This window comes from Lupinus angustifolius, chromosome LG19 (genome assembly GCF_001865875.1).
Source record: "Lupinus angustifolius cultivar Tanjil chromosome LG19, LupAngTanjil_v1.0, whole genome shotgun sequence".
Taxonomy (NCBI): Eukaryota; Viridiplantae; Streptophyta; class Magnoliopsida; order Fabales; family Fabaceae; genus Lupinus; species Lupinus angustifolius.
Window position 1 is genome coordinate 17363668 of NC_032027.1, and position 20555 is coordinate 17384222.

A 20555-nucleotide genomic window follows, 5' to 3' on the forward strand; every position below is an offset into this window, starting at 1 on the left:
TTTAAATTTACTATTTTAAAATTATGATGTAAAATTGATTTAGCAAGATTGTTCAATCAACAAAATATTGGATTATACATAATAATCACACTTATGAATTCCCAATATATATATATTTTGATTAGTGTGTGTTACAATGTTGCTAAAAAGGATTATAAGGAGATGGTAAATCAGAGTTGCTGAATGGACCACAAACAAACAAGCTCAATTATCTCATTCTTTTAAAAAAAATTGAATCATTTAATTTTTTTAATCATTTTATTTAAAATAGTTTTAACTCCGGCTAAAATTTGGTGTTTACAATAAAGAGAAGACAAATATATGATGAGATAAAATGACATAAAAATCTATATTAAAAATATACAGATATTCACTTTTATTTTAAAATTAAATATTTCTATGAAAAAATATACATAAAAATATAATTATATTAAAATTAATTATTTAAAATATTATTAACACAAATTTCAAGGTTACTTAATCTATTATGTTTGTATACCTCATTCCATAGTACCTCATTCATAGTTTTTTATGGGTGAAATTATAATTCTACTTTGATGATTGGTTTCTCACCTATTTCTCTCCACAATTGGATGGAAATTTAGTTTCTCTCTACAATTGTGCGGAAATGTTTTTTTTGTAAGACTGAGAGAATATTTTTCTTTCCATCCTATTTTTCTATGATAACCAAAGGAGGGAAAACATATAAATCAAGTCATTTTCTCCTCAATCCTTTTCTCCCCTTCCATTTTCAATAGAACCAAAGAGAGTGTAAAGATTTGGTTGGAGAGAAAAAAGTAAAATGAGATAAATATATAACGGAAAGTGAAAAGAGGAAAATATACGAAACATACTATGGATTTTTATGTTATTTGGTTGTAGAAAAAAGAATAGAAAATGTATTTTCTCTCTCTCTCATTCTTCTTCTATTTTCTCATCAAATGAGATTAGAAAGAAATTTATTGGATATTAGATGGGAGAAGTGTATTATTTCTCTTCAACTTCTTTCCTCTCCCCTGGATCTAATGTATTATTTAAGAGGAAAAAATATATGCGCTGACAATATATGAGTTTTATATATTGTCACTGTATCATCCACCATTCATGTTTAATCATCATTGGCTTTTCAAAAAAAATATAAGTAAATTGTGAATAAATTTTTATACTCACAATTTATAGATATTACACATTTTTTAATACCAAAGCACCATAATATGGACCTCTACTATAAAAACATTTTTGTACACTTTGGGCTCGTCAAACTTTGTGAGCCTTACAATAAGGGCACATATCTTCTATATGAAACGTTGTACTACTTCATATATTCATCGTTTCTTATTAATCAGAAAATATAAAGTTAATAAACTTTTAGTAAAAATGTATAACCCCTTAAACTTTACACATTTTACAAATAGGCATTATCAACTTTAATTTCATCACGATCAAGCCTTAAATTCCTTATTTATAAAATAGATCTTCTATTAAATTTCTGTTAATTTTTTTAACAATGAAATATACCCTTTCAATTTTTAATATACACTGTTTAATTTATTTAAAAATATAATAAAAAATAATAATAGTGGTTGAAAACTATTCTTCTTCCGTCCGCATGGAAAATTTCAAGCATCTTTTTCTCCTAGGTTCTTCACATATAATTCCTCTCTCTCCTTAAATATTTCACTTGAGCCCCATACTAAATTCTTTCATATAACTCTTCCACCAAAACCAATGGAAAAGAAGAAAAAATACGTAGTAATAAGTATTTTTATTTCTTTCTATTTTTTTCTCTTCAATTTTCATAATTTCATTTTCACTCCAAACCACGTAACACCATTTAAGCATTTCAATTCTCTTCACTACAAGAAAAGTTCATGTTAGCCACGCTTAAAGAGCCACACTAGATGGCTTGTGCCAAAATTAACACACATGCACTCTACTCTAATTTCGCCATGAGAAAATAAAGCAAAAGAAAAACCCTCATTTCTTCATTTTTCTTTCTCCTCCTCCATTTTTTCCTCTTCTCCCATTTCATTTTTCTCTCCTTCTCCCTCTTTTTTTCATTTTCTTTATATTCTACCTTTGCGGAAAATCGGCCAAATCACTCAAATCTTCCAAATTATTCGCTTCAAATCCAGCTTCAATCGTTGAAATGCATCTTCAATCGCCCAAATCTGCTTCATTTGTTCAAACCCCTTCAAAATCGCTTCATTCGTTCAAATCCCTTCAAATCTAGCTTCATTCGTCCAAATCGCCCCAAATCCACCTTCGTTCGCTCAAATCCAGCTTCAATCACTCAATCCAACTCCAATCTTCCATCGCTCAAATCCTTCAATCACTCAAATCTCGTTTTTGCATATTTTGGGTAACAACCCTTGAACCATTATTTCAAGCCTTATTATTTGTACAATTCCTTTTATATTTGCTTAGTGTTTTACTTCATTGGAATGCCTTGTTACTTGTTCAACAATTGTTATATTTCAAGCAACCTTATAACTTTTATTTTTAATATAGATATGAATTAATTCTTAACTTACTGAAATGAGGGTTGTGAGAATTTCATCAAGGTGTTTAAGCATTATTTCTCTTATTGATGACCATTTTCACTTCTTTTTTTCATTTTAATGTTGTGTTTGAGCATACATTATGGATATTTTAAATTGATGTGTTTTCTATATGAAATCCCACTTAAAGAAAAAATGGATAAATTTCATCGTTTGATGTAGTTTCTTAACTGAGGTGTCGTTGGTCTTCAAGGTTTATTCCATTGCCTTATGCGACTGTGGATATTGTAGTGCATCTTTTAGTGACTTGGGCTCTCTTTCGTCATCAATATGGGTTATTTCAATAATTATATTTCTATCTTGTTGTTAAAGAGTAATTTGCATTCCCTTGTTCATGTGCTTGGTATTAATCATAATTCTTCTTTTTTTAAGAGTAAAGCTAGTAGCTCATTTCATATACTTATCTCATGATTTCTCTTTTTGATCCATATAAAATTTGGGTACCTAGATAGATATTATTCATAATATTTTATGTTGTTGAGGTTAACAACAATTCCTTATCATAGAAGTAATATTTATTCAGTTGAAGCTAAGAATGATGTATTGTAGTATAGAAGGATACAAGTTCATTATCGTTGAACATTCATGTTTGCTTAACTGTTTATTATCTACTAGTAGCAATTGGAGCAATATTTTCAGCTATAAATTTTGTGTGCACATTACAGGTACTGAGTTTGAGAAAGAAAGGGGTTTTTGCCTTAAAATAGACGGAGAGCAGTTTCTTAGTTTCATTCTTATGTTGCGGGTGCTTGATCAGAACAAAACGCCTCACATATGCAGTCTTGTCTTTGGTGAAGGTGTTGTCAATGATGGTACATTTGTGGTATGGAAATAATTAGTGCATCAAGATAAAGAGAGGAATAAGTATGGAAATAATTAAAGTTGTAGCTAAATTTAATTAGCCACGATTAAATTGTGGCAAATCAATTATAATTAATAACTTTGAATAAAGTAGGTTAGCCATGGTTATAATTGTGGTAGAATAAAATGAATTGTGGTTAAATTAATGTTACCACACTTCAAAGAAGCGTAACTATAGTATAAGTAAATCGTGGCTAATATTTTGCAACGCCATCAGTAACTACTGTTGCATAAACCACGGCTAATGTATTTTGCCACGATATTTTGGCGGTTTAGCTACTGTTTAAGCTAAGGATATTATTTTTTGTAGTGCTTTTGTGTACTTAAAAAACTTGTTTTTATGCAGCCTATTGCCAACAAAAAACTAAGCAGCACCATTTAAGTATTTCATTTTTTTGCAGCTGATTTCAATTCATAGCACACTGAAAGATGTCAACTTGTTTTGTTGCATCATAATAAATGTCAAATGGTTGAACGTGACGGTGGGACAATAAACATGTGGAAAGAATGACTGATTAAACACGAGTCTATTATTAAATTTTTCTATTAATCATTCTACTCACAAAACATATGTAACTTGTAAATTAATCATTAATAAACAAAGTCTTATCTTGTGAAATATGTAACTTTCTATTAAGTATAAGGATTTAATACAAGAATATATCATTTTCTATTAAATAACGATGTAGATTAAAAAATTTAAATGTTAGATTTATGAATGAGAGAATTTTAAGGTTTGATTGAAATGAAATTAAAATTGATGGTTCTTACTTGTCAAAGGTGAAAAATTTAGGGTTATATATATTTTTCCCTATTTTATTTTATGTTTTACTTTTCTCACAAATGAAATGTGTGCTCTTTGCCACATTATCAACATATATAGTCTTTGCTATTCATTATTTATTTATAATACTTATATTTAAAATGTCAATAATACATATACGAATCATAGATTATACAGTAACATTGTAAAAGACTCTTACACTAATTCGGTACAACATTTTCTCTATAGAACATATATACAGGAGAAATTGCATAATTAACACATTAATTAAATCAATTCATCTTGAACAGAGTTTTGGCCAAAACATAGAATTGCTCATAATATGTATCTCTTACTTCTTTACACTTACCAATTGAGTCACTGTTCCAATCTGCATTCCTTCAAAATCTCCTCTAAGCTCTTCATCATAGTAAATTCTCTTATCAACATCCTCTTTCACATGATCTAAGTTCTTGAAGGTTTTACGAAACATGGTGTCAAAATAGGTTTTCAAATGATCATTTTCCTTTAGTAAGTTCTTCATTCTGCTTTGTCTGTTAACTTGACAAATGGGTTTGGTTTCTGAAGGAAATGCTAAGTTTCGGTTGAGATGTCTCAAAATATCAGCTGAGAGTTTCTCATTGTTGAGTGTGCAACATATACTCATTTTTTCCTTTTTACCTAAACCTGCATGGACCTATGGATCTACATCAGTTAATGAAACTCTCAAATGTAAAAGATAATAATTCACAATACTACTTATAAGTGTATATTCATGTATCAGGATAATTGAGTTTATCAACAAGACAAAGTCATGAAAGAGAAATTTGGTCCTCATTTCTTTTCCAAAAATGGATGCTGTCCACTTTATTGTTCAATTTTGGTTGTACATGCAACTAGGTAGAGTACGATTCTCTTTGGAAAATTTATGTGGATAATATAGTTTGCATGTCTAGTGTAACTTTTTTTGAAATTATAGGATTAGTGTAACTTTAATGACAATCGTGTATGGCATCCACGATTTAAGGGAAGTCGTGGATCAGGAATGCGAATCCTGGGGGAAGTCGTGCTTCCCATGCACGAGTTCCACTTTTTTAGAAGTCCTCTTCCTTAAATAGGATTTCCAGTAAATTAATAATAAAAAATAAGCAATAGTTGGGTGTAAATCATGGACATCTAGGTTACCATGTAAAGCAAGAACCACTAAACTATATAGTATTTTTGTTATTAATTTACAATGAAAATCGTATTTAAGGAACACGACTTTCCTTAAAATCGTGGATATCATACACGATTTTCATTAAAGTTACACTAATCCTATCATTTTAAATACTAGATGTGTGATATTTAGTCAAACTACACTATCCACGTAAATATGTAAGACACCTCTAGTTTGAGTCAATAGAGCAAGAAGGATCATTTGAAAGGAAAATGACTCTTCCATCTTTGTTCTAAAATATTAAGCAAAGTTATCTTGCCAACAACTAGAAACTTAGTAAAATAGCATGACAAATAAACAATTTTAAAGTGCTTAGTCAGGCATCATAGTTCTTAGTGAAAAGTAAAGCAAGTTGTTTTAATTAAATTTTCAAACAAGTATTGCAGTATTGAATAGTAGTAGAATCATAGAACCTTGGAATATGGTAGCTTACCTTAAGATACATGTTCATAGCTATGTATAATTGATCATGAGATTCCCTAGCAGAATCTGGTAACACTGTGATCAATGCTTCAAACTTGGAAGGTTTGAGATGGGGATCTGGAGCAACTTCAACAAGGAACAAATCCATCATTTTCGCAACTCTCTTAAGTCGATCCGAAGTTAACTCAAAACTACCTTCAAAGAAAAATATATGCATGAGCCTTAGGACAAAATCAACATCATATGCATGATCCTGCCCATGTGGAGGTGGAAGAAGTAGATAATCAATTGTTGCTTTATCAAGCAGAGGACCTATAAGGCTTTCTATCATGCTTTTGCAGTATGTGCTTGTTTTCGAAGTAATACCGATTCGATAGAGATCGAATAAATCCTTGCAAGAAATTGACCTCTTATCAAGCAATGACAGAAGATTGATTACAAACTTTGTTATCTCATTCTTCTCATCTTGTTCATCACCAAAACAAGTACACTTATGATAGTAGAATAAAAACTTGGAGACTATACCATTATCAAAATCATTATATATCATTCTCCTTATCACATTATCCATCAAATCAATCTTCAAGAATATAAGATGTTCAAACCACCATGTTGCCCCAGAGAAACTATTTCTCAAGCTATTGTTACTACTAGTATCACATGAAAACTGAAAGCTTGATCTATTGGAAGAACATGTATATGGACTTGTAATACTTGACAAAGCAAGTCTTTCTATTAATTGATCCACAATTCTATCCAAAATTGGTATATATTTATTGGAAGAAAATAAGCATTGGCATTGTTTCAATGCTTCTAAGATCTCATACCAAGTCCATAAACTAATCCCTTCAAGAAAATTCTCAATAGCATCACATTCCATTTCTAAGAAGTTAGCAGCAGAACATAATAAGACAACATTTGATGGAGTTACTATCTCCATTTTGCTATTGTTGTTGTAACAAAGTTGTACTATGTGCTCAAAAACATGTGCACCTCCTGGAAAGTCATTAAATATAACTTTCAGGCACACTTTTGTGTTCAAGAAATTACCAAATAAGTTGCTGAATTTGTGGGAGAAAGATGAAAGAACATTCTGCATAGTATTTAAGGAAAGTTAGATGGCATAAACAACAGTTTCTTTACCAAAGAAATAAAGTATGAAAATGACAAATAACAAAGAAACAAAATAGGAAACTAAAATTTACTTTTATGGTACAATGCAATGTTAAAAAAACAAGCACATAGTAGGAAACTAAAAGTTACTTAATAGAAAAAAGAGTTTCACCTTGTTTACTATGAAAGTTTCTTCACCATTGATATCAACTTCAAGGTCACAACAAGTTCCCATTGTTCCAAAATGAACAAGTATATATTTCAAAGAAACATGAAATGAGAACTAGGGAAGTGTGTAGTGCAAGAAAATGGTATGTAAATGATGAATACCAATTATAAAAAGAGAGTTAGTGGGAACAAAGATGGTATATGTTAAAGAGTGTCAACTATAGGAGACAGAGGAATGATGTTAGTAGAAAAGGTATTTTTTTGCTTAGTCAATTATGGAGCATGAGGAAATAGTTACTTATGAAAACACACCATGGAAGGAACAATGTGCTATTCATCTTTTCTTCTTGAGTTCCATTTAACATCAAGTTTTAAATATTATAACCACATACAATTATTTCATCTCTTCCTCACATATGGAATGATATTTAACTTTTAAAGTAAAAAAAACACTCTATGATATCTCTATTTAAAAATTAATCAAGTGAAATAAAATAAAAACATAATCCATTTGGAGTATAAGTTAATTTTTCTATTTAAAGAAATGGGTAAACGTTCTATTCAATTCTTATTGGTGTATTTTCATTAATAAACATTTAGCAATTTCAACTAGCCATTTTAGTGGGATATCACTCTTTATTAACTACATTTCCCTAATTGAGAATTTTTATTTTTGGTACAAATAAAGAGGAGACATATTTGGAGGCCCAACACTAGAAACACAGAACCCAAAACTATGACCATGCGCATTACTCATTATAATTATAATAATGGTAAATGGTAATCATAATTCAAAGTGACCAATTTTCTTCATGGCTTACTTAACCATTTTCAGTGGACAATGGATCCCACTATAAAGAGTGTTGAAATCTTGTAAAGAAATAGGAAGATCAAAATAATATTTTATTTATTAATAATTAGTTTATTACTGACATATGTTATTTTCTTGTGATTTAAGATGATTTAGTAGAATGATGTATCCTACTTTATTTTATCTATAAGTAATAATGTCAAACATTACATCCTTGTTGTAATATTTAGCATTTTACTAAACATCACTTGATGAAATAGAAATGACAATGATCCCTCCAAAGTAGTTGGTATCATGAACTGTCCCAATAATAAATTATAATGAAATTTGTGTGTTGCCACTAACACTATCATTCTCACCACCAAATATGTTTAGTCAATATTGAGGCAGAAACTAATTAATATTACAACGACGTGATCATAGATTAAGTGAATTGGACTTTTTAAAATTGAGATGGTTTTATAAACTACTCAAAGTTAAGCCAAATATAATTTCACCAATTAGATTTAATATATATGTGATAAGTTGCAGCTTTTCATGTATTTGGCAATTATTTAAATAAAAAAACTACAGCACATGACATTTAAATATAAAGTGCTTGTATTGTGCAAGGTAATGATAAAATATAATGAATTTATTGAAACCATTTTATATATCCAATTTTGAGACTTGTTTGGGGGTATGCAGGTAAAGGAGAAAAATTAAATGAATAATTATCTAAGTTAGCGAGATAAACCATTTTGTGGTAAATGGAACAGATCATAAAATTTACACTGAATCAAACTTGAGCTAACAAAATAGTTGATATCGAATTCGATATAAGTTTCAATTTAAGTCAAGTTGGTTCAAATCAATTTGTTTTCACCTTCAACATGAGGATAGTAGGAAACATGGAAAAATTACTTATTTGGATTGATATATACTATCAACCTCTAAGTACATATACATCATTTTGCTTTGTGCATTGGTATTGGACAAGTATTTGATACTGATACCCATTTGATACGTATTCCATTGCATTCGAGGAATTAAACTTATAAAAAAAGTAATTATGTTGATGCATATTTGATATGCTCTAATACAGGATAATGACATTGTTGATTCGTTATCATAAAAAGATGGAGAAAGCTTCAGAATTTGCTATTTCCCAAATCACACGACAATTAGAATTCGCTTTTTAGCTATCCATTATGGACAAGGATCAATATCCTCAAACCGTGTCTCATTTCATGTCTCAAACCTATCATATTTTCTTATACAAAAAAATTAAAAACAAAAAGTCACATTTTGATAGGTTTATGACATAGAATAGAACACCATTTAGAATAGGTGATCCCAATCCATCTACCACGGAAAAGCATCACATTTTGTTCAGGTGTCTAAAAATATTCTAATTTTGCCTCAAACACTCATGTGAGAATTATTCCTCTAGCTCATATAATTTTATCTTTCTCATTGGATACATCCCCATATATACACAAGAGAGAGATTCGTTTACACTTATATTAAGTTACACTCAATCTCAATCATTCATTTTCTTAAATCCAATGGACCAAATTGCTAAGATTGAGTGTAACTTAACTTGGGTGTAAACGTATATCTCCTCGTGTATATATATATATATATATAAATCCTCTTCTTCCAAATGAATGTAGCTGCTTTGTGAATGATTATTTGGTATGTTCTTAAAATACAGTTAAAAAGCAAACAATCTTCTCCAACTTTATTGTTCACTAATAGTACTTCATGTTGTTCCATTTTAGGAATTGATATCTCTGTATATTATGATTATACTTAAAGCACATTGCAGTTATGGGATCATGATCATATCACCACAGAGAAATAAATAGCAATCCTCAAATATTACCACACATTGCATCCAGATTATTCTTGCTTAGCAATTAATTTCATTAAAGGTTAATAACACTCGAGCATAATGTATCAGAAAAAATTAGGATAACTCAAAACTTAATGAGAAAATGATACAGCAGGTGACAGTGTATGAGCTTTATATAATGTTACTTTATCATCTACTATTCATATTTAATCATTATCGACTCTTCAGAAAAAGCATTTCAAATTAACTATAGATGATATGCTAGCTGTGTATAAATCTTTACGCTAACAGTGCATAGATGTTAACTCAAACTTAATTTGGCTACTAGTCTATCATGATTGTAACAAAAATACTGTCACATGAAATAAGGAATCATCAAAATTAACAAACATGTTGTATCTAAGAATTTGTTTTGTACATGTCTTTGTACATTTTGGCTCACAAATACTGAGATAAACACTCATAACAGTTCACTAATTCTGATTCTGATGAACATATTTTGACTCCTCCATCATAGTTGTATTTCAAATATCAAAGAAATTTGAGTTTACCCTTGGCTATAGTATCCCTAATAAGTTCCATATGACATGAAGCTTTCTGTGCTCCATTCATACCATCACAAGAGCCATTTGCTCCTAAAGTGACAGCAAAGTAAAGATAAATGGTGCAGAGCACAACTAGAAGAACAAGAGCAGTTAAGAGATAACGATGCCTCTCGACGAGTGTCAACCAGCTACCGAGTTCATCCTTTGTAAACTGCCTCTTCAAAGATGGAGATGATCGAATGGAATCGAGAACCATGGCTTCTACGACAACCTTCTTCGGCTTCAGAGTTCAGTCCTCTTGAAGCTGTAAATAATTTCAAACACCAGTAAACCAGTTATTCTATTAAAATGTTATGTATTATGTAAGGCTTCAAATTATGACACTGAGAATTCAACATTGTAATTCTACCCTTGTTTCCTTTCTGCACAATCATGCAGACATAATAGCATATAATAGTAAGGAATTTTAGTATCAATTAGCAATTACATTTTTTAAGAGCCTATAGATATCAGTAACTTTTTGACTTAGAGAAGTGAAAGTACTTTCAGAATATGAAAATTTAGAATTATAAGAAAAACATTCCCTGAAACAAAATTCAATTCACACAGGCCTAATAATTCTTCAATAAGTAATAACCAAATGCTTCAACAACATGAAAACAGCAATGACAGCATGATCATTGAATCAAAACCTAAATGTAACACATCTTTTCTACATCAATTCCTAGGAGTAACACTCGTTCGGATGCGACCCGAAAAACATTAATTTTGCACATTTATGGACAAACTCTGACAGATTCGACAACTGTCAACCTTAAAAAACAAGGTCTGTAACAATCATGGTCTGAGAATTAAAAACATTAATAGCAATAAAGTAAAAGAAACAAAATAAAAGCAAAAGAGAATAGCGCAAGAAATGTAAGCAGATAATCGATTAATTGAAATGTAAATAAAATGGAAAAAAAGGGAAAGAGAAATATAGAAATGGAAATAGAGAAAGAGAGGTACCCTATGAAGGAAGGAAGGAAGGAAGAAAGGATTAGAATGGAAATATAGTAATGAAAATGACGAAATGGAATTTGGGAATAATAATAGGTCATGAAGGAAAAGCGTGTCGCGCGTGTCTCACGCTGACAGTGTTATGCGTTAATAATCACGCTTTCCCATTTCCAAAACACGTTTTTCGTTGCACATCACAAAATGTGTCACACTACTTGTGATTGGTTATAAAAAATACATTTATATTTAAAAAGTAATAATTAAATATTTTTTTGACCAATTATAAATTAATGACATATGAAGTGGTACAGTTTTGTGAGACGACAATGTTCTCTATTTATTCACAATGTTATGGAATAGAATATTTGACCAGTTGGGCCATTCACTATTGGAAAGCTTGTTGAGATTTATTTACAAATTTAGTTAGAGGTTATACTAATTTGACTATCTAATATTCTTTTTGTTGGTAATAATAATTCACTTGGACACTAGGAGAAATGAAAAGGTATAGAAAAAAAGGAAATGTCACTCTTCCCTTTTTTTTAGATGAGAAGGAAAATGAGGAAGAGGGGAAAATATGGTGTGCCCATGCCAAATATATTCAACACATGTAAGAGAGGAAAAGAATTGGGAAAAGAGACATTTTTTGTCAAAATGACCATAATGCCCTCATTGAAATTAAATTATAATCTCATCTACCTATTTCTCTCACACACCCACCTGAACACCAAACAACAAGAATGTGTTGATCTAGTGGTGTAAAGTCTCATTAGATCTTCAACGTCGAAGATTTGATTTCTGAGAGTTATACTTATTGGAGAGGCAATCACGAGCTCTGAAAGAGATTAATTTCTTACCCAAGAAGGTTGGAAGATACATTTGGTAGTACAAAAAAACTATATGCAATTTATCTGTACATGCTACGAGGCTTAAACCAAATAATTAGATTTTCACCTCATTACCGAGTAATGATTAAATAGTATAAGATTTTACTAGATTTTAAGATAATTAAAAATATCAAATGTTCGATTCATAAAACGACATTTATCATAAAGGACAATCATACATTCAGAAGAAAATTAATTTAATCATCCATAACGTGAGATGATAAGTAATACAAAAAAAAACATCATACCTTCTATTTCTTTTCGCAAACTTTATTCCATTCTTTTTCTTCCTTACCATTTTCCTTTACAAATCAAACATAATGTTATTGTTTTTCGCTGCAATGAACAAAATGACGGTTTCAATTTAATGTAATTCACTTATATTTATATAATTATTCACCTTTTAATTATTAATATAAAATCATATATTTTGTCAAAATATCACTTAGAAGTTAAGAACTTAGAATTCTATTACATCCTTCTCCAAAAGGTGAAAAAATATCTTTAGTAGTACAAAAAACATTTTATTTAATATAATAATATTAATAAATATAATTAATGCTTCTTAATTTTCTAAAACAAGAACTAATATAAAAATAAAAAATAATAATTAAAATTAGATAAATGGAATAAGTTATTGTAAAGAAAAATGTGACTGAAAATTGAGGAAAAGTGTAGCAGAAGAAAAAAGTAATAATTTTCTAAATAAATCAAATGATGTTTTTTATTCGGGTAAAAAATTCATACCACGCTTATAATCAAGGAGTAACATTTCTTTTGTGAACTTCCTCGTGGAAACGTAAGTACTTTGGCATGAATAGTTTTCTTATTAATGCTTTTTTATTTAGAGAAAGATTCTTTGGAATTCAAAAAAGGCAAATGCAATTTGATGATTGAGTTTTAAAATCAATCCCTTTTTATATAAAAAATCTGTACCATTTATCTCAAATAAAAGACATTCTCGATGGGGTAAATTTCTACATGACTTAGTTATTCAATTCAATTTTGCTAATTCCATAAAAAGAAGAGATATTAAATTAATTTTATAACTTCAAAAAAAAAACAAATCAAAAAATTAATATAGAAAATATCCTTCAAATTAATGCACAAAAGTATCAGTATAAATTAAATCTTCGTCTTTTAATTATACTAAAAAGTTAGTCATCATATATAGAACATTGTATATTTTTTTCCATCCATCACTTATTTCTTACCTTCTTTCACTAGAAGATACAACCAATGACACTTTATTTGTTGTCAACACATCTTCTATATTACAAATTATATCATTTCATATATTATTATTTATAATTAGTCATAAAAATATCTAATTATTAAATTTTAATTTAAATATATTTTTTAAATTGATTATTGTAAGTATTCTAAGAAGGGCACATTTTTGGGAGAATATATACTCTTGTTATATTATACTTGTCTAAAGACCATTCCGATATATACCTCGGTTGATAAATACTATTTTCACAAGTTGATAAAGTTTAAGGAATAATTAGGTAAAAAATAGTTTATAATAATTATTTACAAAATGAATGAAATTTATAAAGGCTTAATGCCACTTTCCCTAAAATAAATAGTGATCCATTTTGTTAGAAATTATCATAAAGAGTAAGGACATCACCTAAATGACATCAAGCAATTAAGTAACATTTAATATGTATTACTGTATTTTTTCAACGGCTTGACATATCATCATTCAAAGTGCTAATTAATTTTAAATAAAAGAAATAATAAAAATATATTTTAATGAGTAATTATATTACTTTTAATAATATATAAACATATTTTTTTGTACTATATTCCTCAAATAATGAATTATCTTTTTTTATACATAATTGTCTTGACCAATAAGTATCGATTTCAGAAATCGAATTTTCCAACCGATAATCTTTCCAATTATCTAGCATGACCTTCAACAAAGAATCAACATATATGGTAATTTATAAATGTATGGACAACATGGATAATGAAACACTTTTTATGATTGGCAGAACTGAATCTCTGCCACTTTTCTACTCTTCACTTTGATGATTCATTGTCACTAGGTTCAACCATGCTTCTTCTTCTTCTCTCTTGCTTCCTATTTCATCTCTTTGTCCTTTTCTTTTCTATTTTATTTGTTTACTATGCCAATCATAATCTATGGTCTTTTTATATTTAATTTGATTTCTCTTTTTCATTCTTTCACAATTATAACCATATAGTTAATATTTTCTTTGCCTTTTCATCTATCTCACTTATCAGATCAGCATGTACAACCTTTGGGAAAAAGTATCTATATAATTAATATTTTTTTGTATCCCTTAGTTATATAAAATTGTATACTTGTTACTCATTTATCATATTAAACATTTTGGACCCTTCAATATAACTTGTTCCTTTGACACTTATCTGTCACCTTATGTTTTTTTTCTTCATTTTTTTGTAATTGTTTTATATTTGAATGTTTAACCCATTAAAAATATCATTTTACTCATTCTAATTGATTTTTTCCTGTGATATTTTTATGTAATAATCTCTTATGTTTTTTTTATAAGTGGTACAATTGTCTTGAAAATATATATTATCTAGGAATATAACACTTACTTCAATTTCAAAAGAAATCACTTTTTTTACTTAAACAAAAAGGATTCAATTGATCAAGTAGTTTAATCATATGAGCAACCTTCAAAGATTAGAGAAGGAGCAAATGATGAATATGATATTAATATCTAGTAAAACAATTTTGATGATTTGTTATGTTAATTTTTTAATTAAATGTAGATTCACTGCATAGAGTTTTGATTAAGATCACAACCATAGTTGCCACTTGCAACTATATTCACCAGCCATGGAAACAAAGAATAGGTGAGTTAATCTAATTAGCTTATTTCTTTTCTACTCTTAATTTTCTAAATTTTGTGTTTAAATCTTTTCTACTATTCATTGCATTGATGACAGTGGAACACAAAGAAAGCAAGAGGTATAAGTGCTTATTAATTATTATTTTCCATTGAGAAATTGATGAGTAACATGTATATATGGTGATAACTATGTTTTCAATGAATTATAATGCAACCAGGGAAAAAACAAAGCAATGGTTGTTTGTTTCATTCTTGGACTTGGTTCCCTTGTTTCTTGGAATAGCATGTTGACCATAGGGGATTACTATTACATATTGTTCCCTGTAAGTAACTCATGTTGCTTTTACTTTCTTATATCATTTGGCATCATTTTTTATTGACTGCACCTTCCTAAAGTATGGGTTCAATGAGATTATAATTGCTACTATCGATTTAGATTGTGGACCGCATCACGTGATGCTGCCACAATACTTTGATTGAGGTGTGACACCGAATCATGATAATGCAGCCAGATCGAGCCATACTGCAACTGTATCTAACCGCATTTGGGTCTCATTGAATTCAAAAATAATTTTTAATTACAAAATAGTTCACTTTGCACACTCTGATTGCTACTTGTGTTATCAAATGCAGATTGATCTGTTATATCTCACATTTAGCTGCTTCATTTTCCTTACATGTGTCTACTTAAAATTTTATTGGCAATTAATCTACATTAGATTATTCTAACCATATACTATTCTTTCAACTCTGTAGAATTATCATCCTGCAAGAGTACTCACCCTGGCTTATCAACCATTTGCATTTGGAACAACAGCAATACTGACATACTATGAGGCGAAGATCAATACTAGATTGCGAAATTTGAGTGGATACATTCTTTTCTTTGCTAGTACTTTCATGGTTCTTGTTGTAAGTACACAATTTTTGTGTCACTAATTTCAGTCTAATTTTTGTAATTTCATATTGGCCTATTTTACTTAGCTCATCAAGCTTCAACCTGATGTCACAGTTGGATCTAGCAACATCAGGGAAAGGTGGACTTGGACATTATATTGGTATATGTCTGCTATCTGCTTGTTTCGGATTAGCCGATGGTCAAGTCCAAGGTGGCATGGTAGGAGATCTAAGTTTTATGTGCCCGGAGTTTATCCAGGTTGGTCTTTCGCATAATTACACATTTGAGTATTCGACCGTGTATCATAATCTCTCAAGGTTCTGCCATGTGCGCGCCTGAGAACTTGTAACGGAGCACCTATTCGCTCAGAGAATGTTCAAAATTTTATTAGATGACGCATCTTGAACGAGATGTGTCGTGCCTCTTATGAAGAGGTGATCCACCAACATAATCAAACTTTTCCATCTAAGATACTCTTCTAATGCGCAATACTATTGAATTATCATTCTGCAGCACACTTTTGTTATCATTGGCTTGGTTGTATTAGTGTAAAACAGACCAAATGTTTATATCTTAAAGGAAATTCACTGCTATCCATTTGTATCCAAGTAAAGGACTAGTTGAGGCAAAATAAACCTAGAGGAAAGTGTTGAAAATTGAAATACGCCTCGAAAACTTGTGCATTGCCTTCATTAAGTTGCTCCATAATTTCTTGTTTTTGACGATTTTGAAGAAGATTCCCCAACACAAGAGGCCTAAATAGTAATCATTTTGATTTTGTGTAGTCCTTCCTAGCTGGATTAGCTGCATCAGGGGCTCTAATTTCTATTCTAAGAATGCTGACCAAAGTAGCATTCGAAAAATCTCACAATGGACTTCGCAAGGGAGCTAGTATGTTATTTTTATTTTACTTTACTATGCTCATATATATATATATATGCACATTTCTCATATTATTAGCCTTCCCTTTATTTTATTAGACTTTCATATTATGGTCTAGTTTGTCTTTGTTATCATGTATGAAGAATCTCTCATTTCTCAATCAGTATTCTTTTTCTCTAGTGCCTTAGAAATTATTTACTTTAAAATAACAAAAGGGTTACTTTCTTATTTTTGCAGTACTATTCCTTGCTATCTCCACATTCGTTGAGTTTCTGTGTATTATACTCTATGCCATATACTTCCCGAAATTGCCCATAGTGAAATATTACCGAGCAAAGGCGGCCTTAGAGGGATCAAAAACTGTTTCAGCGGACCTTGCTGCTGCTGGCATTCAATCAACAACAAATGACCAAGTAACACAATACTGTAAAGACAATAGTCCATTATTCTCAAGGATTGTTTTTCATTATTCACTAAACGGTTTTGGATTTTTGTAGGCCGAAAACAAGCATGACGAGAAAGAACAAGAGCGGTTGAGCAACAAACAATTGTTTCTTCAGAATGTTGATTATGCAGTGGACTTATTTCTTATATATGTAGTAACACTGTCAATCTTCCCCGGATTCTTGTACGAAAATACTGGATCACATCAGTTAGGCACATGGTAAGTGCTCGGTCAAGAACTCGCAAATACTGATTTTTTTAAGTTTCTAGGATTGGACAGTTGGTGTTTGAGTAGTGTGTATGAGGTTATATTCTCAAACCTCATTGACACCATTATACCCAAAAAATAATACTAGTTTTTATTTACGATTGGTGATCTCTGTAGGTACCCTGTTGTTTTGATCGCAACGTATAATGTGACGGATTTCATCGCAAGATATCTTCCACTTGTGAAATGGCTGAAGTTGGAATCAAGAAAGACCCTACTAATAGCGGTTATTTCGCGATTCTTACTGATTCCAGCATTCTACTTCACAGCCAAATATGCTGACCAAGGATGGATGATCTTTCTCGTCTCCTTCTTGGGACTCACCAATGGCCACCTCACTGTGTGTGTTCTCACAGTGGCACCAAGAGGTTACAAGGCAAGTTTACCTAATTCACTATTATTCATAAGGTCGATGTTAAACACTTTAACTAATTTTATAAAACATGTTGAGTTCTAAGAGTTTGTTTTAATGCAGGGTCCTGAACAGAATGCATTGGGTAATTTTCTCGTGATGTGTCTTATCGCCGGCATATTTGCGGGAGTTGTTCTTGATTGGTTGTGGATCATAGGCAAAGGATCATTCTAAATATTCACCAACAGATAGTTATTGATGAATCCTGTCAGTTTCTACTATAGCCTCCTGATTAATTGGATTCTTTATAAACCAGTCAATATATTTCTAGTCTTTACTCTGGTTCATTTTTTATCTATGTTTCATGAGAATATTATGCATTTTTTATCTATGTAGTTTCTATGTATCTTAAACATGCTAGGCATCAAATTTAAATCAAAGTTCCTTAACAAATTGATGTCATAATAACAAGAAATATATTACTATTTCATGCTTTGTTGTAAATACAATTGGTGAGAGTTTTGTTTGACTTTGAATCAATATTTTATCTATACATCACAAGCAAATAAATATACATAAGCTCTAATCTTGATATTTCAGAATAATCACTTTTCTGACATTAGAACCTCCATGTCTAAAGCTACTTATCAAAATCTTTTTCTTAAGCTTGAATTGAACCTTTTAACTGCCATTGTTTGTTGTTTGAAGATTAACACAAAGCAAGGAAGCAATGCATTGGGATTCAATACATAGAGTTCTTCAATATCTGAATGACCACTTATTTTTTCTGACAAAGAATCAACTTTTTCTTGAGTTTCTTCAAGAGAACTACTAGAAACTCTACCTGCTATAACTCTGCACACTATCACTGATTTTCTTAAAAATGGTCTCACATCACATAACATGATAGAATCAAAGGCTTTTCCACATGTAGAAGTGGTGTATACCCCTAATGCACCTTGAAACTCCTTGTTTGGTGAGAAACCTTGCCTTAAAATTTGGCATATACCACAATACTCTAAAGTGCATAAACTATAAGAACTATTTCTTCCAAGAGAGCATGCAATAGTTGTGCCATAAAACCTTAAAAGTTCATTTCCGTCAGCCACGCAACGCGGATGCTTCTTCTGTAGCTTCTCAGCCATATTCTTAACCATTTCTCTGTATTCCTCAAAGCATTCAAGAGTTTTTGCTTTGTTCTGTACTTTTAATATACAATCAATCTCCCCTGACATGTTTTCAGAATTCGTCGAGGTTTTTCCGCATATTGTTTCTACAATCTGTCTGGATGAATCTTCTTGAAGTTCACTGACTGCAAAATAGCAGTACATGTTGATAAACTACATTAGCAATGTAACTCTTTCCAAGGAAATTTTAACTACATAAAAAAAGTGATTTTCTTCATTTTTGTTTTATTCAAACTATAGATGAAACCCTTTTGGTTTTAGTGTATATAAAACACATGAAAAGCTTTGTATTCAAGTCTCAAATACAACAGTTATAAAATCAGTGCTGCTGTTATTAAATCCATCTTATTTTCATCAATTCACCTCAATAGGAAGAAGATTTTGAATTATTGCTTCTATAGTACAGAATAAAATTCAGGAAAAAAACTCAATGGAAACTTTAAAAAACTAATGCTGCAAAGAAAACTTTAGAACAAGATAAAGAAAACCTTCTGATAGAACTTTCTTACCAAACAAGCAAGAAAACCTGCACACAAAACTTTCTCCAAAACAAGGGAATAGAGAAAGTAAAGATGAGGAAAACAAGACTAAAAAACAGAACCAACTTAAAATAACCATTACCTGAATGCTCAGAAATATGGTGTGCTTCAACAGCTACATGATTTTTGAGTTTCTCACCACATTTATCACATGTCAAAATTGAAGGACCATCATAATAATCCTTAGACATATTTCCTTCATTGTAATCAACATTATGAACTATCCTTGAAGGTGTATATGACCTTGTTCTTCTATGAGAACCTTCTAAACCTTTATTGGTTTGAGGACAAGGACAACATGGACAGATTTTAACTTCACTATCAAGAAAAATTTCATGTGTTATTGGACTAGTGATTTCAATGCCTCCTTTGGGTTTTGCTTTAAAACTTCCTAGTTTTTCTATTTGCTTCTTGCTTGCTTTGATGAAATCTTTGATATTTGAGCCTTCAAATTTACCTGACTTTGTTCTTTGAGCATTATTATTACTTTGCTTTGGATCATGAACTTGTTTTGGATGTGGTTTGCATTGAAGCCTTCTTTTTAGTGAAAGACAAAACTCAAACATTCTTTGTTTCTCTTTTTCTTTGTGCTCTTGAAGAATCAACCTTAAAAGGGGTTTGAGTGAAGAAATGTATAGAATATTTCCATTTTACATAGGAAAGTAAATGATCAAGGAATCTAATATTTTTCAATTACTTGGTTCCTTCATATGCAAGTTGTTTCTTAGACAATTCATGTAAAGAAAAATCCATGTGTAACATGGTGCATTTAAATGAAGCTTTTTGATTACTTAAGAATCTTTGAAATTTTATACCATTTATGATTGCATATTAGCATCACCTTAAGGAAGTTAAGCAGGGACTAGAATCATTCAATTATTTCAAATAAAATATTATTTCTTTGAGGTTGAAATTGAATTAATCAACAAGAATTATTAGG

At 30.3% G+C, this 20555-nt stretch overlaps 3 protein-coding genes and 1 long non-coding RNA gene across 5 annotated transcripts; 2 read left to right on the top strand and 2 right to left on the bottom strand.

Annotated features, from left to right (window-relative positions):
• LOC109333859 (BTB/POZ domain-containing protein At3g22104-like) lies at nt 4427-7367 on the bottom strand. The gene is made up of 3 exons (XM_019569441.1): nt 7113-7367; nt 5838-6920; nt 4427-4882 (listed from the first exon to the last, which is right to left on the bottom strand). Exons 1-3 carry the CDS (start codon nt 7173-7175, stop codon nt 4538-4540), a joined length of 1491 nt encoding a protein of 496 aa, XP_019424986.1. The 5' UTR covers nt 7176-7367; the 3' UTR covers nt 4427-4537.
• LOC109333723 lies at nt 10470-11369 on the top strand. Its single transcript, XR_002106043.1, has 2 exons — nt 10470-10607; nt 11331-11369. It is a non-coding gene; the product is annotated as an uncharacterized LOC109333723 (long non-coding RNA).
• LOC109334523 (equilibrative nucleotide transporter 3-like) lies at nt 14770-18284 on the top strand. Its single transcript, XM_019570345.1, has 10 exons — nt 14770-15049; nt 15134-15164; nt 15264-15368; nt 15802-15957; nt 16058-16201; nt 16729-16834; nt 17063-17238; nt 17323-17489; nt 17655-17913; nt 18013-18284. Exons 1-10 carry the CDS (start codon nt 15033-15035, stop codon nt 18121-18123), a joined length of 1272 nt encoding a protein of 423 aa, XP_019425890.1. The 5' UTR covers nt 14770-15032; the 3' UTR covers nt 18124-18284.
• Nucleotides 18352-20291, bottom strand: LOC109334525. 2 transcript variants are annotated; one of them, XM_019570348.1, is made up of 3 exons: nt 20073-20291; nt 19698-19886; nt 18352-19201 (listed from the first exon to the last, which is right to left on the bottom strand). In XM_019570348.1, the coding sequence occupies exons 1-3, from the start codon at nt 20179-20181 to the stop codon at nt 18537-18539; spliced, it is 963 nt and encodes a 320-aa protein (XP_019425893.1). In that variant the 5' UTR covers nt 20182-20291; the 3' UTR covers nt 18352-18536. The 2 variants fall into 2 exon arrangements, with proteins under 2 accessions (XP_019425893.1, XP_019425892.1); XM_019570347.1 differs by having other exon boundaries at nt 19698-20291.